This window comes from Glandiceps talaboti, chromosome 23 (assembly GCF_964340395.1).
Source record: "Glandiceps talaboti chromosome 23, keGlaTala1.1, whole genome shotgun sequence".
NCBI lineage: Eukaryota > Metazoa > Hemichordata > Enteropneusta > Spengelidae > Glandiceps > Glandiceps talaboti.
The window spans coordinates 4279674-4293542 of NC_135571.1; the positions used below are offsets into that span (position 1 = coordinate 4279674).

Sequence of the window (13869 nt, forward strand, 5' to 3'; positions counted from 1 at the left end):
AACTTTTGTTCCAAACACTAACTTGAAAATTGACCATAAATTGGTCATATGTACTGAATAATTGGTCAATTTGTTGACAAAGACTGAAGTGTGCAGTCAAAAATTTCAAGTAAAGTTTTCAAGTTTGTGTTAGGAACAAAAGTTCAATTCAATACTGTGATTTACTAACACAGATGAAATTTTCATTTGAAAATAATAGTTTTAGTTTGTATCTTTCTTCAATAGTTAATTGAAAACTTGGTTTTTGCTGGACAATCATAAGATAAATGAAAACAGACACAGATACGGACTGTGGTAAAAAGCAATATCCAGAGAGATTAATTTGAGTAAGATAGCACTCAATTGTTTTTTATCTTGAAAACTTTCAACTGATTTGTGTCTGCAATATATATACAATATGCAATGTTATGTTATAAAGACAAAAGATTGTACATGTTGGCCAATAGAGGGCTCTAATTGGAAATAGAATTTCAATAGGGAAGTGTGGGCAGAGTCGTTCACTGCTGTTCAAACTCCTAGTTTCACAGAGTGTAATTATAACATGTGATAGCATTATCTACCACGGATGGCTATATATCCCACGGCAGTTTTCACTGAAGTTGCATTGGAATTCATATGTTGTTGGCACCTAACAAATTCAAAAATATTCATGTTAAAGTTATCTTATATTATTATTACGCCTAGAAAAAAATGATCACATGCTTAGCATTTACTGGATAAATCTATTGAGACACTAAAAATTATGGCTGTAAAATATGTCATGTTGCTCCATCCTGACTGGCCTGCTCTATCTATGAAAGGAGTTGACTGTGAGGGCGTCCCATCATGGTGTACCTTATTGACTACAAAGTAACTATTATGACTTGATTAAACCAATGTATTATTGGACTCCACTGTCATTTCCAGGGGAAACTGGTCATTTCAACTGTAGTACGACACTGGTAATCCAACCTTTAGTTTACAAAGTTTGTGTCTATCTTAGAAAACCGAAGGCTCAACTACCAGTGTAATATGAATGGTGACTACTGCAATGTACTGATGCATTGCCACACATTTAGCTAATAATAGTCAGAACATTACCTACAATGCACAAAGTTGAATAACAGTTTACTTTGATAACACCACTGAATTATTCACTGTTGCAAATAAACCCTATCATTTGATGACATCCTTACAGCTAAATGTACACAGTGATGTCTAAGAACAACAAACCACAGTAACCGTAAGAGGTGCCAAATTTGAAATTTGTTATGATTCAAGTTATCAATAATGATATACACACTTGCATGGCTTTTCTGCTGATCAGACCCTTCTAAATTTTGTACAAAGACACACACCTACTATGGTAATGTATTATTGCAGTAGTTCATCATTTATACTTCGACTAGAAGCATTGTAAACGGCATTTACAATGGTCTGAAAAGTCAAAATGTGCAACACACTACAATTTTACATTTCCATTTCTTTGAACAAAACATAACAAAACTACCAAATTTTAAATCATTCCTAGAAACTGAACAAAAATAGAATTAATACATTTAATATCGAAAAGACTTTCCTTAAAACTGGTCCCCAGCACACAAAAAATTGCAATGACAATATATAATCTATATTTACAAAATATTTTGAAATATCAAAAATTGTAATAAAATCACAGATTGATTATTTTCCATTACTAATACAAGAAAAAGTCTGTAATATTTTAGATAAATATTTAGGAAATCTTGGATTAAATTTTTACATGACTTATGGTAGAAAAGATTCTGAAATATTTGTACAAATATTCAACTATGTTTTGGCCAAAAAAAAGAGAATTGTTTCTGGTCAGTGCGCGCATCACTTAAATACCCTCACGTCAGTCCTTTTTTTCATGTTTGTCCAGCCAAAGCAGTCTGCAGAGCCGTGGGGAAACACAAAAAAAACTTTCAATGAAGACAACTGCAGAGCCAATCATGGACAAGCAAATGTCATCTGCCCTACATACATACTTGCTCTACAGTACTAAATAAAAAGAACAGTTACTGCCATAAATAGTAGACTGAGTGACAGCTTTGTTCAGAATTAAAAAAAAAGAAAAAAAAGTGTTGTCACACCATTTTAGACAAACTGTTCTGACCAGACTAAACTGTTCTGACCGGAAACAATTCCTCTTTCTTTCTTGGCCTTAATATACAGACAAAATACAACATTCAATTAATTGTTTACTGAAAGTAAATAATGGAGTGTAATAATATGAGTCATCTGTGAATGATGTAAAGATGGACGAGCTGCAATTGGAAAGTTTTTATTAAAACTTTTTTTAATGATGGTAATATAATGGTAGGTATGTATAAAGCACCTTCTATGAAAGTGAGGCTGGTGACCACTCTTGTAGACAAGGCATTGCAAAAAGTACATTGTGTGTACATAGGACCAACCTGGTGAACTTCCTGACTTTCAGTTTGAAATTCGTTTTAGTCTCCTAAAATATAATTTACGTCCAGAGTTTGGTCGGCATCATACCTTCCTGTGTTGTTATACTAGGTGACAATGCTTCCTTGCAAAGGAAGTCAAGTGGCATTTTGACCAAGTAACCTTTGACCCTGGTTAGTTCTTTACGGGCTTCAAGAGGATTGGATGTACACAGTGGTTCTTTGCTTTTGTACTGTTTCAAAATCTCAAATGAAGTCACATGATCACATGGAATGCAGTGAAAAACCTACAAATTAATGCAAAATCAACATATGATTAATCAAAACAGCTAATTAGCAAAAAGAATCAAATTACAAGAAGAGAAAAAAGACTTCACTTCAAAAGTAAAACTGAAGGAGAAACCTTGATGGCGAGGCATTCTGCATTCTGGGAGACAAACAAAGTGAGCAGCTTCTAAGCTCTTCACCAATAGCCTTAGTATTCTTTGGGCAAGGGTTACAAATTAGGAACTCCTAACTTTATTTTGTTACCCAGAATGCCTCACCCAAGGAAACCGCAGGCCTCTTTTTAAGCCAGATTTGCAATTTCTAAACTCTATTTCAGAGAGGGTTTCGTGATGTAGGGTTGGTAAATAATGACTTTCCTGCAGCTGCTTCCCCTAAGCAGAAAGAATAACAGATATAGTCAAATCAATCTTGCCTTTGTTCCCCTTTAAATGAATACTGAAAACAGGTCCTACATTTAGAAAAAAGAAAAATGCTTTCTTCCTTTTTTCAATGGTCATTTGATATTCAAGAACAAGGGACCTGAATCTACGCAGATAAGAAAATTAGAAATATCACAGTCACTCACCTTATCATATACCTCTGTGTTTTCATTGGCTGTTTTCATCCATATTTCTTTATAGAATTTATTACATGTAGGGTCAGTGACATCAATGTCTGAGTCCGGTTGTGTTACTAGTCCCAAGTGTTCTCTGAATGGAATGATGGGGGAAAATTCCAGAAGTTAATTATTAATAACAGTTCAACTAACAATAAAATGAATGGTATGATGGACACATCAAGATACATAATTATTACATTTATCCATATGTTTTTATAGAATTTATTACATGTAGGGTCAGTGACATCAATATTGTCTAAGTCAGGTTGTCTTAATAGTCCCAAGTGTTCTCTGAATGGAAAGATGGGAAAAATTGCCAGAAATTCAACTAACTAACTTAGAAAGAGGATTCAAAATTTAGGTGTGAAAAACTGTTGTCTGGCACAGATTTAGAAAGAGTTGGTCCTGAACAAAAGAATAACTCTATGTAATTCTTGAAGCCCAATGATAAGATAACACTAATGTGAGAACCTGGGATTGAAACCCTGGCCTTTAACTAAACAACCACTGCTAAATCTCAGCAATTGTTTTCAGGAACTGGACAGGGTACTACTTTAATTTTGGTTACATTAAAACTAAGATGACATGACTTCCTTTTGGTTTATCATTTTTTACTATTAAGCTTTGACATTAGTCAGGACTCAGGAAGACCACACAGGTGACTAACACCTAAAACACGGACATCATCAGTGTTAATGCAGGAGGAAACCAAAGTGCTGAGGAAAGACCTGCATTATTTGGTAATTGAAAGACACTCTCCTTACTTACAGCTTACAGCATGACACAGTTTATCAAACCCAAAGTGGGCATGAACCCAATCTGATTAAAATCCCATGTAGTGTACATGTTGCGATTTCTTTTGGGCCGTTATGTTTACTCTTGTTACATACATCTGACACAATACCATAAGTTTTCCCGAGCCACATGAGAGCACTGAGTGAATTCATTCAATGAATGAGAATGCGTAATATGCCCAAAAATACAGGTGCAGTATTACAGAGTACTCTGTTCAAAAAAGGCTCATGCACAGAGTGCAGACAATGATGGTATCATTATTGTTTGGTAGTTCTCTTTCTTTCAATTTCGTATGTTGAGTGTTATATTGTAAGACGGATTCTGGTTGGCTACTCATAAGTACAAGATTGGGTTCGGGTAAACCTATGGTATTGTGTCAGATGTATGTAATGAGTGCTCACAAAAGATAAAACGACAGTAAACGTAACAGCCAAAAAGACATTGTGATGTGTACACTACATCGGATTTTAATCAGATTGGCATGAACCCAACCCTAGTGGTAACAGGCAAGTAGTTAAACCACTGACAACATGTTTATTTCTCAAGCTTACCTGAATAGATGTTTTCTGAGTTCAGAGGCATACTTGCCAGCTTTGTAGTTTTTACCATTCATCTTGCCTGCTATGGTTTCAGTGTCATTTACAATCACTGCTAATTCACTGTCTCTTTTACCCAGCATACTCCTGTCATTGATGTTTGCAGACCCTATGATGACTGTCTTGTCATCTACTATCATCAGTTTACTGTGCACATATACTAACTCTGACACCTGGGGGGATGAGAAAGAGGGAGTGAGAGATTTAAGTGGGGACGTGGGGAAAGAAGTGTGGAAAGTGAAAGAGACAAATAAAGAAGAGATTGCAAAGAACTAGTCAGACAGTGTGTTGGAAACAAAGAAAGTGTGAGTACAAGAGAGTGAGAGTGAATTTAATCAAAAAATTTCAAAATTTATGGTGGATCATTTTTAGGGATTTTTACAAAATACAAGCCTTGCTTAGGTAATTATGATATTATTCTCCAATAATTTGCTTCATTCAGCAGGGAAATACATGTGACATAAGAGTTTTATCACTTCTTATCCCAAACCTGTAGTTACAAGACCCCTTGTAGTTCACTCACACTTCCCAATAGGTGAATGAAGAAAAATATAGACGGGATAATAAGTATACGAAACACAGAAAGTATGGCATAAATATACAAAGATATAACTTACAGGTTGTTCATTGAGTTCAGAATGTGTTCTCAATCCATAGAATGAAATAAAATCTTCAGGATGACTCACTGTAAGAAGGAAAACAATTTAAAACTTGTTATGAATTATTGAATAGAATATTTATATTTTTAAGATTCTCTGATCATATTGATTGAAATACAAACCCCTCGTAATTCAAAATTCCAGTTTTCCTTTTATTTCATTTGGATTTACTATTTTCATATTGATGAAAATTAATATATGATTTCATCAATAGTACTATTTTGAAATGTTATGCCATGGGTAGCGCAGGTATGTCGCAGCCACTTCCTTTTTGTGGTTGCTATCAATAGGGAACTTGCAAACCCGCCATGTTGAATGTTGCATCATGGGAAATGTGATAATAAATGCTAATCAGTTGGTATTGTAAACACTGTTGATACATTGTTTGTAACCACAAATAATCAATTCATAGTTACCCTGACCATTGTGGGAGGTTAATTTTATCAGTAGCTCCAGATTAGGTATTACAATAACCACAGATAATCCCATAGTCCTTTGCATCTGAGCATCCTCAGTCTGGATTGCAAGTTCCCTATTGCGTTTGTAGTAGTGCGTGCAGCGGAATATAGCATGTGGTTTAGCGAAAGCATTTATAAGTTCCTGTCTTAAGAAATATGATACCTTATAATATGTAGAGATATATTAGTTATATTCAGTTTTTCCAAATGAAATAATCTTGAGTGATACTGCAAAAACAGTCATACAATCAACTCAGTTTGTGAAAGTATGTTCACTGGATTGTGTACTGTGGCACACACTATCACAGATGTGATCGATTATGATCACAAAACGGAAGTGACTCTGACCTACCTAGAGTAAGCATCCTGCCAGTGGCAAAACATTTTGAAATAGCATTATGATCACTACTTACTTTCTCTTTGTAGTCTCTCTAACAAAGAGTGACCTCCTCTACAGATAGACTTATAATTCCAATGTGTGATGGCTAGAATGGAACTAGCACCAGTTTCACTAATTTCACCTTCAAATGCCGGCAGCAATGGCAGTACCACGTAGACACGGAAAGTTTGCCTTGCTCTGTGGGAGTTAGAAAAGAAAGTAAGTTATAAGAAATGTCGCCATCAAATGCCAGCAGCAATGGCAGTACCACGTAGACACGGAAAGTTTGCCTTGCTCTGTGGGCATTGGGAAAGAAAGTAAGTTATAGGAAATGTTTACTTCAAATGCCAGCAGCAATGGCAGTACCACGTAGACACGGAAAGTTTGCCTTGCTCTGTGGGAGTTGGTAAAAGAAATTAAATATGAAAGTAAATCATATGAAATGTTTACTTCAAATAAAGGCAGAAAAGGGGAACACCACTCCAGTAGATAAAGGCATTTTCATAAATTATGGGTTTTAGATTGATCACCATAAATAATCATTTCTGTTGACTCCCATGAGGCAATATGATCCACACCAAAGATACCCTAAAGGCACAAGATCAACATGATGTTTCTCTGAAATCGCAAGTAATTGTAGGTGATGTATTAAAATCATGAAATGACTCTCAAGAACACATAGTTTATGAAAATATCTCGATTTCCTGGACTGGTGTTCCCCTTTAATCAATTCATACCTTGACATTTTCTGTTCAACTTTAGTTATTCTCAGAATTACAATGATATTATTATGTGTTTCTTCTAGGACTACCATATATGAAAGTGTTTGTACAAAATAATTATTCTTTTATCTGTTATTCCATCGTACATGTACTTTTACTTTTTATATGTAAGAGAATGAAAGCTGTTTTTTATTTGTGCTAATTTTAGCTGTTGATATCTCTGGCTCAGCAAGCATGCAAATGTATTTTATGATCTGTCTGTCTGTCTGTCTGTCTGTCTGTCTGTCTGCCTGCCTGCCTGCCTGCCTGCCTGCCTGCCTGCCTGCCTGCCTGTCTGTCTGTCTGTCTGCCTGCCTGCCTGCCTGCCTGCCTGCCTGCCTGCCTGTCTGTCTGTCTGTCTGTGTCTGTCTGTCTGTCTTTCTAACAGTCCTTTGTCTAAATACATACCTGTATGCTTCCATTATTCTCACATAAAGTGCATCAGCTATTTTGTTGAAAACATCTTTATCCTCACAGGAAATGAAGAACTGATTCTGAAAGAAGAGAAAATTGTTCAAATTTAACATTCAAATTCTTTTTAAAAAATCTTCAACTAACAACTTTGTTAATGAAAATACCTATTTTACATTACATATATATGAAGGGGTTAGTGCGATAATGGCCTAAGTACAAAATACTTACCATTTTCAGAAAAAGTCCAGATCATATTTTCAGCATAAAGTCTGTATGGCCTGCAGACAATTTCAAATCATATTTTTTACACATTATTTGTCTTCACCCAGGAAAGTTGTCAATGAAATAACAGAAAAAAATGCAAACTATTGGAAACTGTCATCAAGAGTTTTCAGAAATATATTACGCTTAGAAAATAACAAAAAAAAAAAAAAAAAAATTTCACTGGGCTCTTTAAGAAAGTCTATATTTGATTTGAAAGTGATTAATTCTTACCTCAATGTAAATATAATGCCTTGCTTCTCTAATAGCTGATAAATAGCCCCAGTAGATGGAATTCTCAGTGTGTTTAATACCTGCTGACCATGTACTTACTGATCTCAGAATCTGGAATAAAAAGAAGGGATAAATATTTATGAAGTGCCATGTGAAATTCCATTCTCTGGGCACACATGCTATGACTAAGTATTCACATCAGGACATTGCACTGATTGTACCCGTCATTCTCAGTCCAATAGTACCATTAATATACATCAACCTATCTGCAGTACTGTGTATTATGTGTTATCAATGCAAGCATTTTCAATCTGTGATTCTCATCTATGGAATGCCTTACCATCACAGATTCCAGCTGATTCTTCATCGGACAGTTTTAAAAGCAGTTTGAAAACTTACCTTTTTACGTCGTTTTATCATTAGACATTTTATATATTTATATTTTACCTTTATGCATGTGTACCTTTTTACTAGTTTTTTCCTTATATTATCTGAACATTTTTTGAGCTCACTGAGATACACATCTGGATATCAGTTGGTCAGTTATCATAGTATGACAAAACCCATGATGTCCAAGCGCAAGGGTATTTGCACGAGTGCTTGCAGTGTTTTCTGCAGTCACACTATCACGAGCGTAGCGAGGGAAAGTGCAGCAGAAAACACTAAAAACACAAGCAGTGCAAATACCCCTGTGTACACCCACAGTAGAACTCACGAGGCATGGGGTTCTGTTATTATTAGATAGTTTATCTGAAATGGCAAATTTCCATAAAAATCATACATCACAATCACAGGATTTTGTGTATAGCCAACAATCGCGTCCTCATTTGCATATCATTTGCATGCAGGTATACAATAACATTTCAGAATTGCACTGCAGTGATAATACCAGTTATAAAACAGAAGGCTTAATTTTTTTTTCACATATTACTTACTTGGCAGTCACATGGTACTACTCCAAATACCGTTGACTTGTCAAATTCGACATCTTTTGTAGACTTTGGTATTAGACTTGGAATAAAGGCATTCTCTTTAGCCTTCTCCAACTGAAATAGATGAATGGAAAACATGATGATTTGATAGATTGTATAATTTATGCATTAAAATATAGCTGATAAAAATTGATAATCACCTATTCTACTAGTTTTTATAAACACAATTCAAAGATAATATACACAGAATTGAGATTTGTACTAAAACCAATTATGTGTAGTACGTAATATTGAGGGTTGTACCCCCACAAATTATGCCAAATTGTATGTAAATTATGTAAATTGAAGGGTAAATTATGCAAAATTGGGGAGTAAATTATGCAAATTAGAGGATAGATTAGGCAAAATCCGAGAGTAAATTATGCAGATTTGAGGGTAAATTAGGCAAAATTGAGGCTGCAGCAAAAGAAATTATCCAAATTTTTGGGGTTGTAACAAAACTAATTTCTTTTAGCAGAAAATACTTATACATTTTTTTAATTTCTTCGATTAAGGCCTTCTTCATCAAATTTTAATCAGATTGGATTAAAGGGATAGACTCACCTTAGTGACGTTCCATCTTTGAATAAAATGTCTTGCTACATCTCTAGCAGCAATTCCACATACAACAGCACCAATATCATGCCAAGGCATTCTAGGGGTTGTAGTTCTATCTATGAAATCTGAAATAACAAAATTAACAACCACATCAACTTTTAATCTTACACAATAGATTTTTATCAAATTCAATACATCATATTCTGGTTATCATTTAAATAAAAGGTTCGTGGTTTCACCACTAGGAGTGCTGATGAAAGGCTATTTAGAGGTTGGGAGTGAGGGCCAGATAAGTATTGTAGCACGTATCTGTATCTGTATCTGTAGAATACTGTGTAAACATCCAAGTATGGATTATCACATACACAGGTATGTAATACACTGTTGTGGTAGCTGGGAGCAAGTTAGTAATAATATGACTGTTGAACAATTGACATCACATCCAGGGATTTTAGACACTGTTTAAATATAGTACTAGATTATGCTTCCTTGGTGTTGATGGGTAAACAGTTCTATTCAGGAATTCGTGGCACGAAAGAGTAACGGTATGCATTTATTGTTGAGGGAATACACGGATAGCATTTCATATCAGGAGTTTGTCATAGACAGCAACCAGAACCAGAAAGTTACTGCTCACTTTACCTGTTCAGGTCAGCAGGCTTTAATTGTTAAACTGTTCGTTTGCTGACTTTCATCACTACACTGCCTAGAGGTAACACCAGCAAACAGACAGTTTGAAAATACCTGTCAACCTGACTAGGCCAAATGTTATTAGTAATTAGAACCCTTTAACTAATTATTGCTTTGTTTAAATACCGACCTGTAGACTGTAAGATATGAGTTTGCTGAATAAATGAAGATCAGTCCAACTAGAGAATTTACACTTCATGAGGAGACTAGAACTCGAAGAGATCAACATGAGTTTGATATGAAAAGACAAGAATTTGCTCACAATGAGGTTGAATTTAAAACCTTTTATATCAACACTTACACTCATCAACTGAGTAAAAGTCATGGGAAGACAGGACAAAAATCAACATCTAAAATAAAAACTATGTATCACATTACAATATTGACATTAAACTTATCAACTGAGAGAAAAAAGTCAAAATACATTAATCTAAAACAATCTGGTGAATCCGTTCATATCTTACCTTGAAACGGTCTATCTAGATCCACAAAATCTTTGGCAATAAAGTTTGTGTAGTCCTTCCCATACCATAACTTAGCCATTCCTTGTAGTCCTAATTGATCTAACTTGGCATCGACACTAGAACGACATGGTGAGAGTTTAGGTAGCCCTAGGTTACTGGATTTACTAACAGGCACTGAGTCCACATCATCATAGCTTCCATCTATTAGTTTCGTACTGGATTTACTGAAGAAAGCTTGATTTATTCCATAGTTATGGTCATTCGGTGTTGCATTGATGTTGGCGTTCGGGTCAGATTTAAGAGTCAGGTGGTCTGGAGTTGATACAGATTTCTGAAATTAGAAATGATATTATATAAATATTAAGTAAGTTAATAAAACAACAACAACAAACAACTGATATGGAAATTTCTAAAAGGTTCAATGCCAACTCTGTACTGCATGGGAAGAGAAAAAGAGCAAAGAAATGTATTTTGTCTTCTTAAAAAAAAGTGTATTTATCAAATAAGGCCAAATAAAAAAAGTGTGTTTCTGTTAACCCAACTGACCCTAGTTTAAGCCCCGATCCTGAACATTTTTTTGCAGGCAAAAAGGTAAAATGATAACAATTTATTCCATGAACACTTTCATGCCTTTGCCTCATCCGCTGTGGTCACTTTTTTTTTTAAAACCATATTCCAAAGAGAAGTCATGTCTTTTTAGACTATAACAGTACAGTCTGCATAACTTGTTCGTCTACTTAACTTATAATTGTCTTCTTTTACTTTTACACCTCATCAAACTCTCTCTGAAGTCTTGTGATCGACGAGTATTTAATCTTGGTGTCAAAATAATTTTTTTTAAATTCACATTTTCTGAAGTCATGTTATCAGGTTTTATATTTTGCCTTATATGAATTTTCAAAATATCCTTTCCATCATTACTCATGTCATATGTGCCTTATAAATAAAAACCTTAAATTCTGTTGTCATGAAAAAAACAGCCACCAACTACTGTGTTTGAGTCTGTAAGGTAGGTTGTGACAGGGCGCCCTCACACAACGGTCAACTCCTTTCATAGAGGATAGAGCTGGCAAGTGGGGATGGGGAGACAAAACATATCTTACTGTTGATTATGTTAACTAAGAAATAAAAAGATGTGAAAAAAGACGGTGAATCCCCAGCTTTCTTTTATTTTTTGTATCAACTGTACCAGGAAAAAGCTTTCATAACAGGAAAGTTTAAAAAGATCTAAAGAACTTTGATTTCTGGAAAATTAGTTCCCAAGATGCATCAAACCTTATCAGAAGACCACCATAATGGCCCCTAGATGCCCTCTAGCTACATGTATGTATACACACATCATAGTTATTACCTTGACAGACACAGGTCCAGGTGGTACCTGTATCCCAGATGGTGAGGAAGGTAAAGCTGAACCAATATCAACCAATCGATGACTGAAGTCATCCCATCTACCATAACAAAGATCGATACCACCAAGAAACGCTATGGTTTGATCTATAATAACTGACTTCTCATGATGTGCCCATAGTAATACACCACCAGGTACATGATCTGGATGTCTCATCACCTAATGTAGTAAAGATTAAACTTACATATTAGTATAACCATTAAATTTGATTAAAGGGGTGCAAGCTGGGTTTATATGAGCATAGATTTTGCTGCATATTCAATAGGTACTCACAGTATTGTACTTACTGTAGAATACATAATCTTCTCTCTCCCTAGGGGTATTTGGTTGTACATAACTAAGTATATGTTGGGAGAAAGAAGAGAAACCAGCACTTGTAACTGACTGAACTCAAACCTGTATTTAGATATAACCCATAAATGATCCGATGATGTAATTTTTCATACTATCAAAAATGTTCATGAAATCCCTACTTTGCAATCAACTGTTCTAACCATGCTAGAAGACAATTGTAATGTTATAGAAGACATTCATCAACATTAACATTATACTGGAATGTGGTTTTATTGAAGTATTTTCACTTTGTGTTAAGAGCTTATAAACTCAGCTTGTGCCACTTTATATACAAAAACAGCTTTTTCTTCACCCATTTACATTGTTACCAACATTGTTTACATTTAACTTTTTAATAAAATGTGAGAAATGGTTGTAAATAATTGGTAGAAAGAAACACCTTTTCATGTGTGTTTGCATGATATGCAGTCTAACAGAACAGTAGCTTTTTAATAAACCTGTTACGTTGTTACCAAGCGTGCCATATTATTGCAAGACAATTTATACATTTCACTTTTTAATAAAATTTGAGATCAATACAATTATTCGGTATAAACACTTTTTCATGTGTGTGTTTGTATGTTATTTAGTTTTAAAAGGAAAACAACTTTTTTAATATCTATTACCTTGTTACTAGCAATGCTGGATTGCATCATATTGTACCATATTAAGTTTTACTAAAAATTTGAAAAATGAGTAAATAATTATTTGGTATAAGTTTCCCATGTGTGTGTTTGCATGTATTTAGTTTTAACAGATAAACAGCTACTTTCAATAAATCTTTTACCTTTAATACTAACAATGCAATATAGCATGACACTGTAGACATTTAAGTTTTAATAAAACTGTGAAAAGTGATTGTAAATAATTATTCAGTATAAACAGTTTTCTACATGTATTCCGTTTTAACAGATAAACAGCTACTTTTAATACATCTTTTACCTTTAATACTAACAATGCAATATAACATGACACTGTAGACATTTAAGTTTTAATAAAACTGTGAAAAGTGATAATTGTAAATAATTATTCAGTATAAACAGTTTTCTGCATGTATTCAGTTTTAACAGATAAACAGCTACTTTTAATACATCTTTAACCTTGTTACTAACAATGCAATATAGCATGACACTGTAGACATTTAAGTTTTAATAAAACTGTGAAAAGTGATTGTAAATAATTATTCAGTATAAACAGTTTTCTACATGTATTCCGTTTTAACAGATAAACAGCTACTGCTAATACATATTTTACCTTGTTACTAACAATGCAATATAACATGACACTGTAGACATTTAAGTTTTAATAAAACTGTGAAAAGTGATTGTAAATAATTATTCAGTATAAACAGTTTTCTGCATGTATTTAGTGTTAACAGATAAACAGCTGATTTCAATATGTCTTTTACCTTGTTACTAACAATGCAATATAACATGACACTGTAGACTATTAATTTTTAATAAAATTTGAGCGTTTGCTGTAAACAATCATTCAGTTTAAAGAGAGTTTGTCATATCCTATCTTTTATTGCTAATAACGGTTGGAAATTTGAGTCCTGGTGATAGTCACTGAATGGTTGAAAAAACTTGGA

General features: G+C 34.1%; 1 protein-coding gene across 1 annotated transcript in view; it reads right to left on the reverse strand.

Moving 5' to 3' along the window:
• Positions 1-1605: 1605 nt before the first annotated feature.
• The window catches only part of LOC144452587 (phospholipase D1-like), a 38104-nt gene continuing 25840 nt past the window's right edge, over positions 1606-13869 (reverse strand). Inside the window, exons 14-24 of the mRNA XM_078143707.1 lie at positions 11895-12104; positions 10538-10868; positions 9390-9508; positions 8790-8900; positions 7855-7965; positions 7354-7439; positions 6219-6382; positions 5306-5373; positions 4644-4861; positions 3265-3388; positions 1606-2698 (exon numbers count right to left, since the gene is read on the reverse strand). Coding sequence (XP_077999833.1) covers positions 2474-2698; positions 3265-3388; positions 4644-4861; positions 5306-5373; positions 6219-6382; positions 7354-7439; positions 7855-7965; positions 8790-8900; positions 9390-9508; positions 10538-10868; positions 11895-12104 — 1767 coding nt within the window. The 3' untranslated portion in view covers positions 1606-2473. The remainder of the gene's footprint in view (positions 2699-3264; positions 3389-4643; positions 4862-5305; positions 5374-6218; positions 6383-7353; positions 7440-7854; positions 7966-8789; positions 8901-9389; positions 9509-10537; positions 10869-11894; positions 12105-13869) is intronic.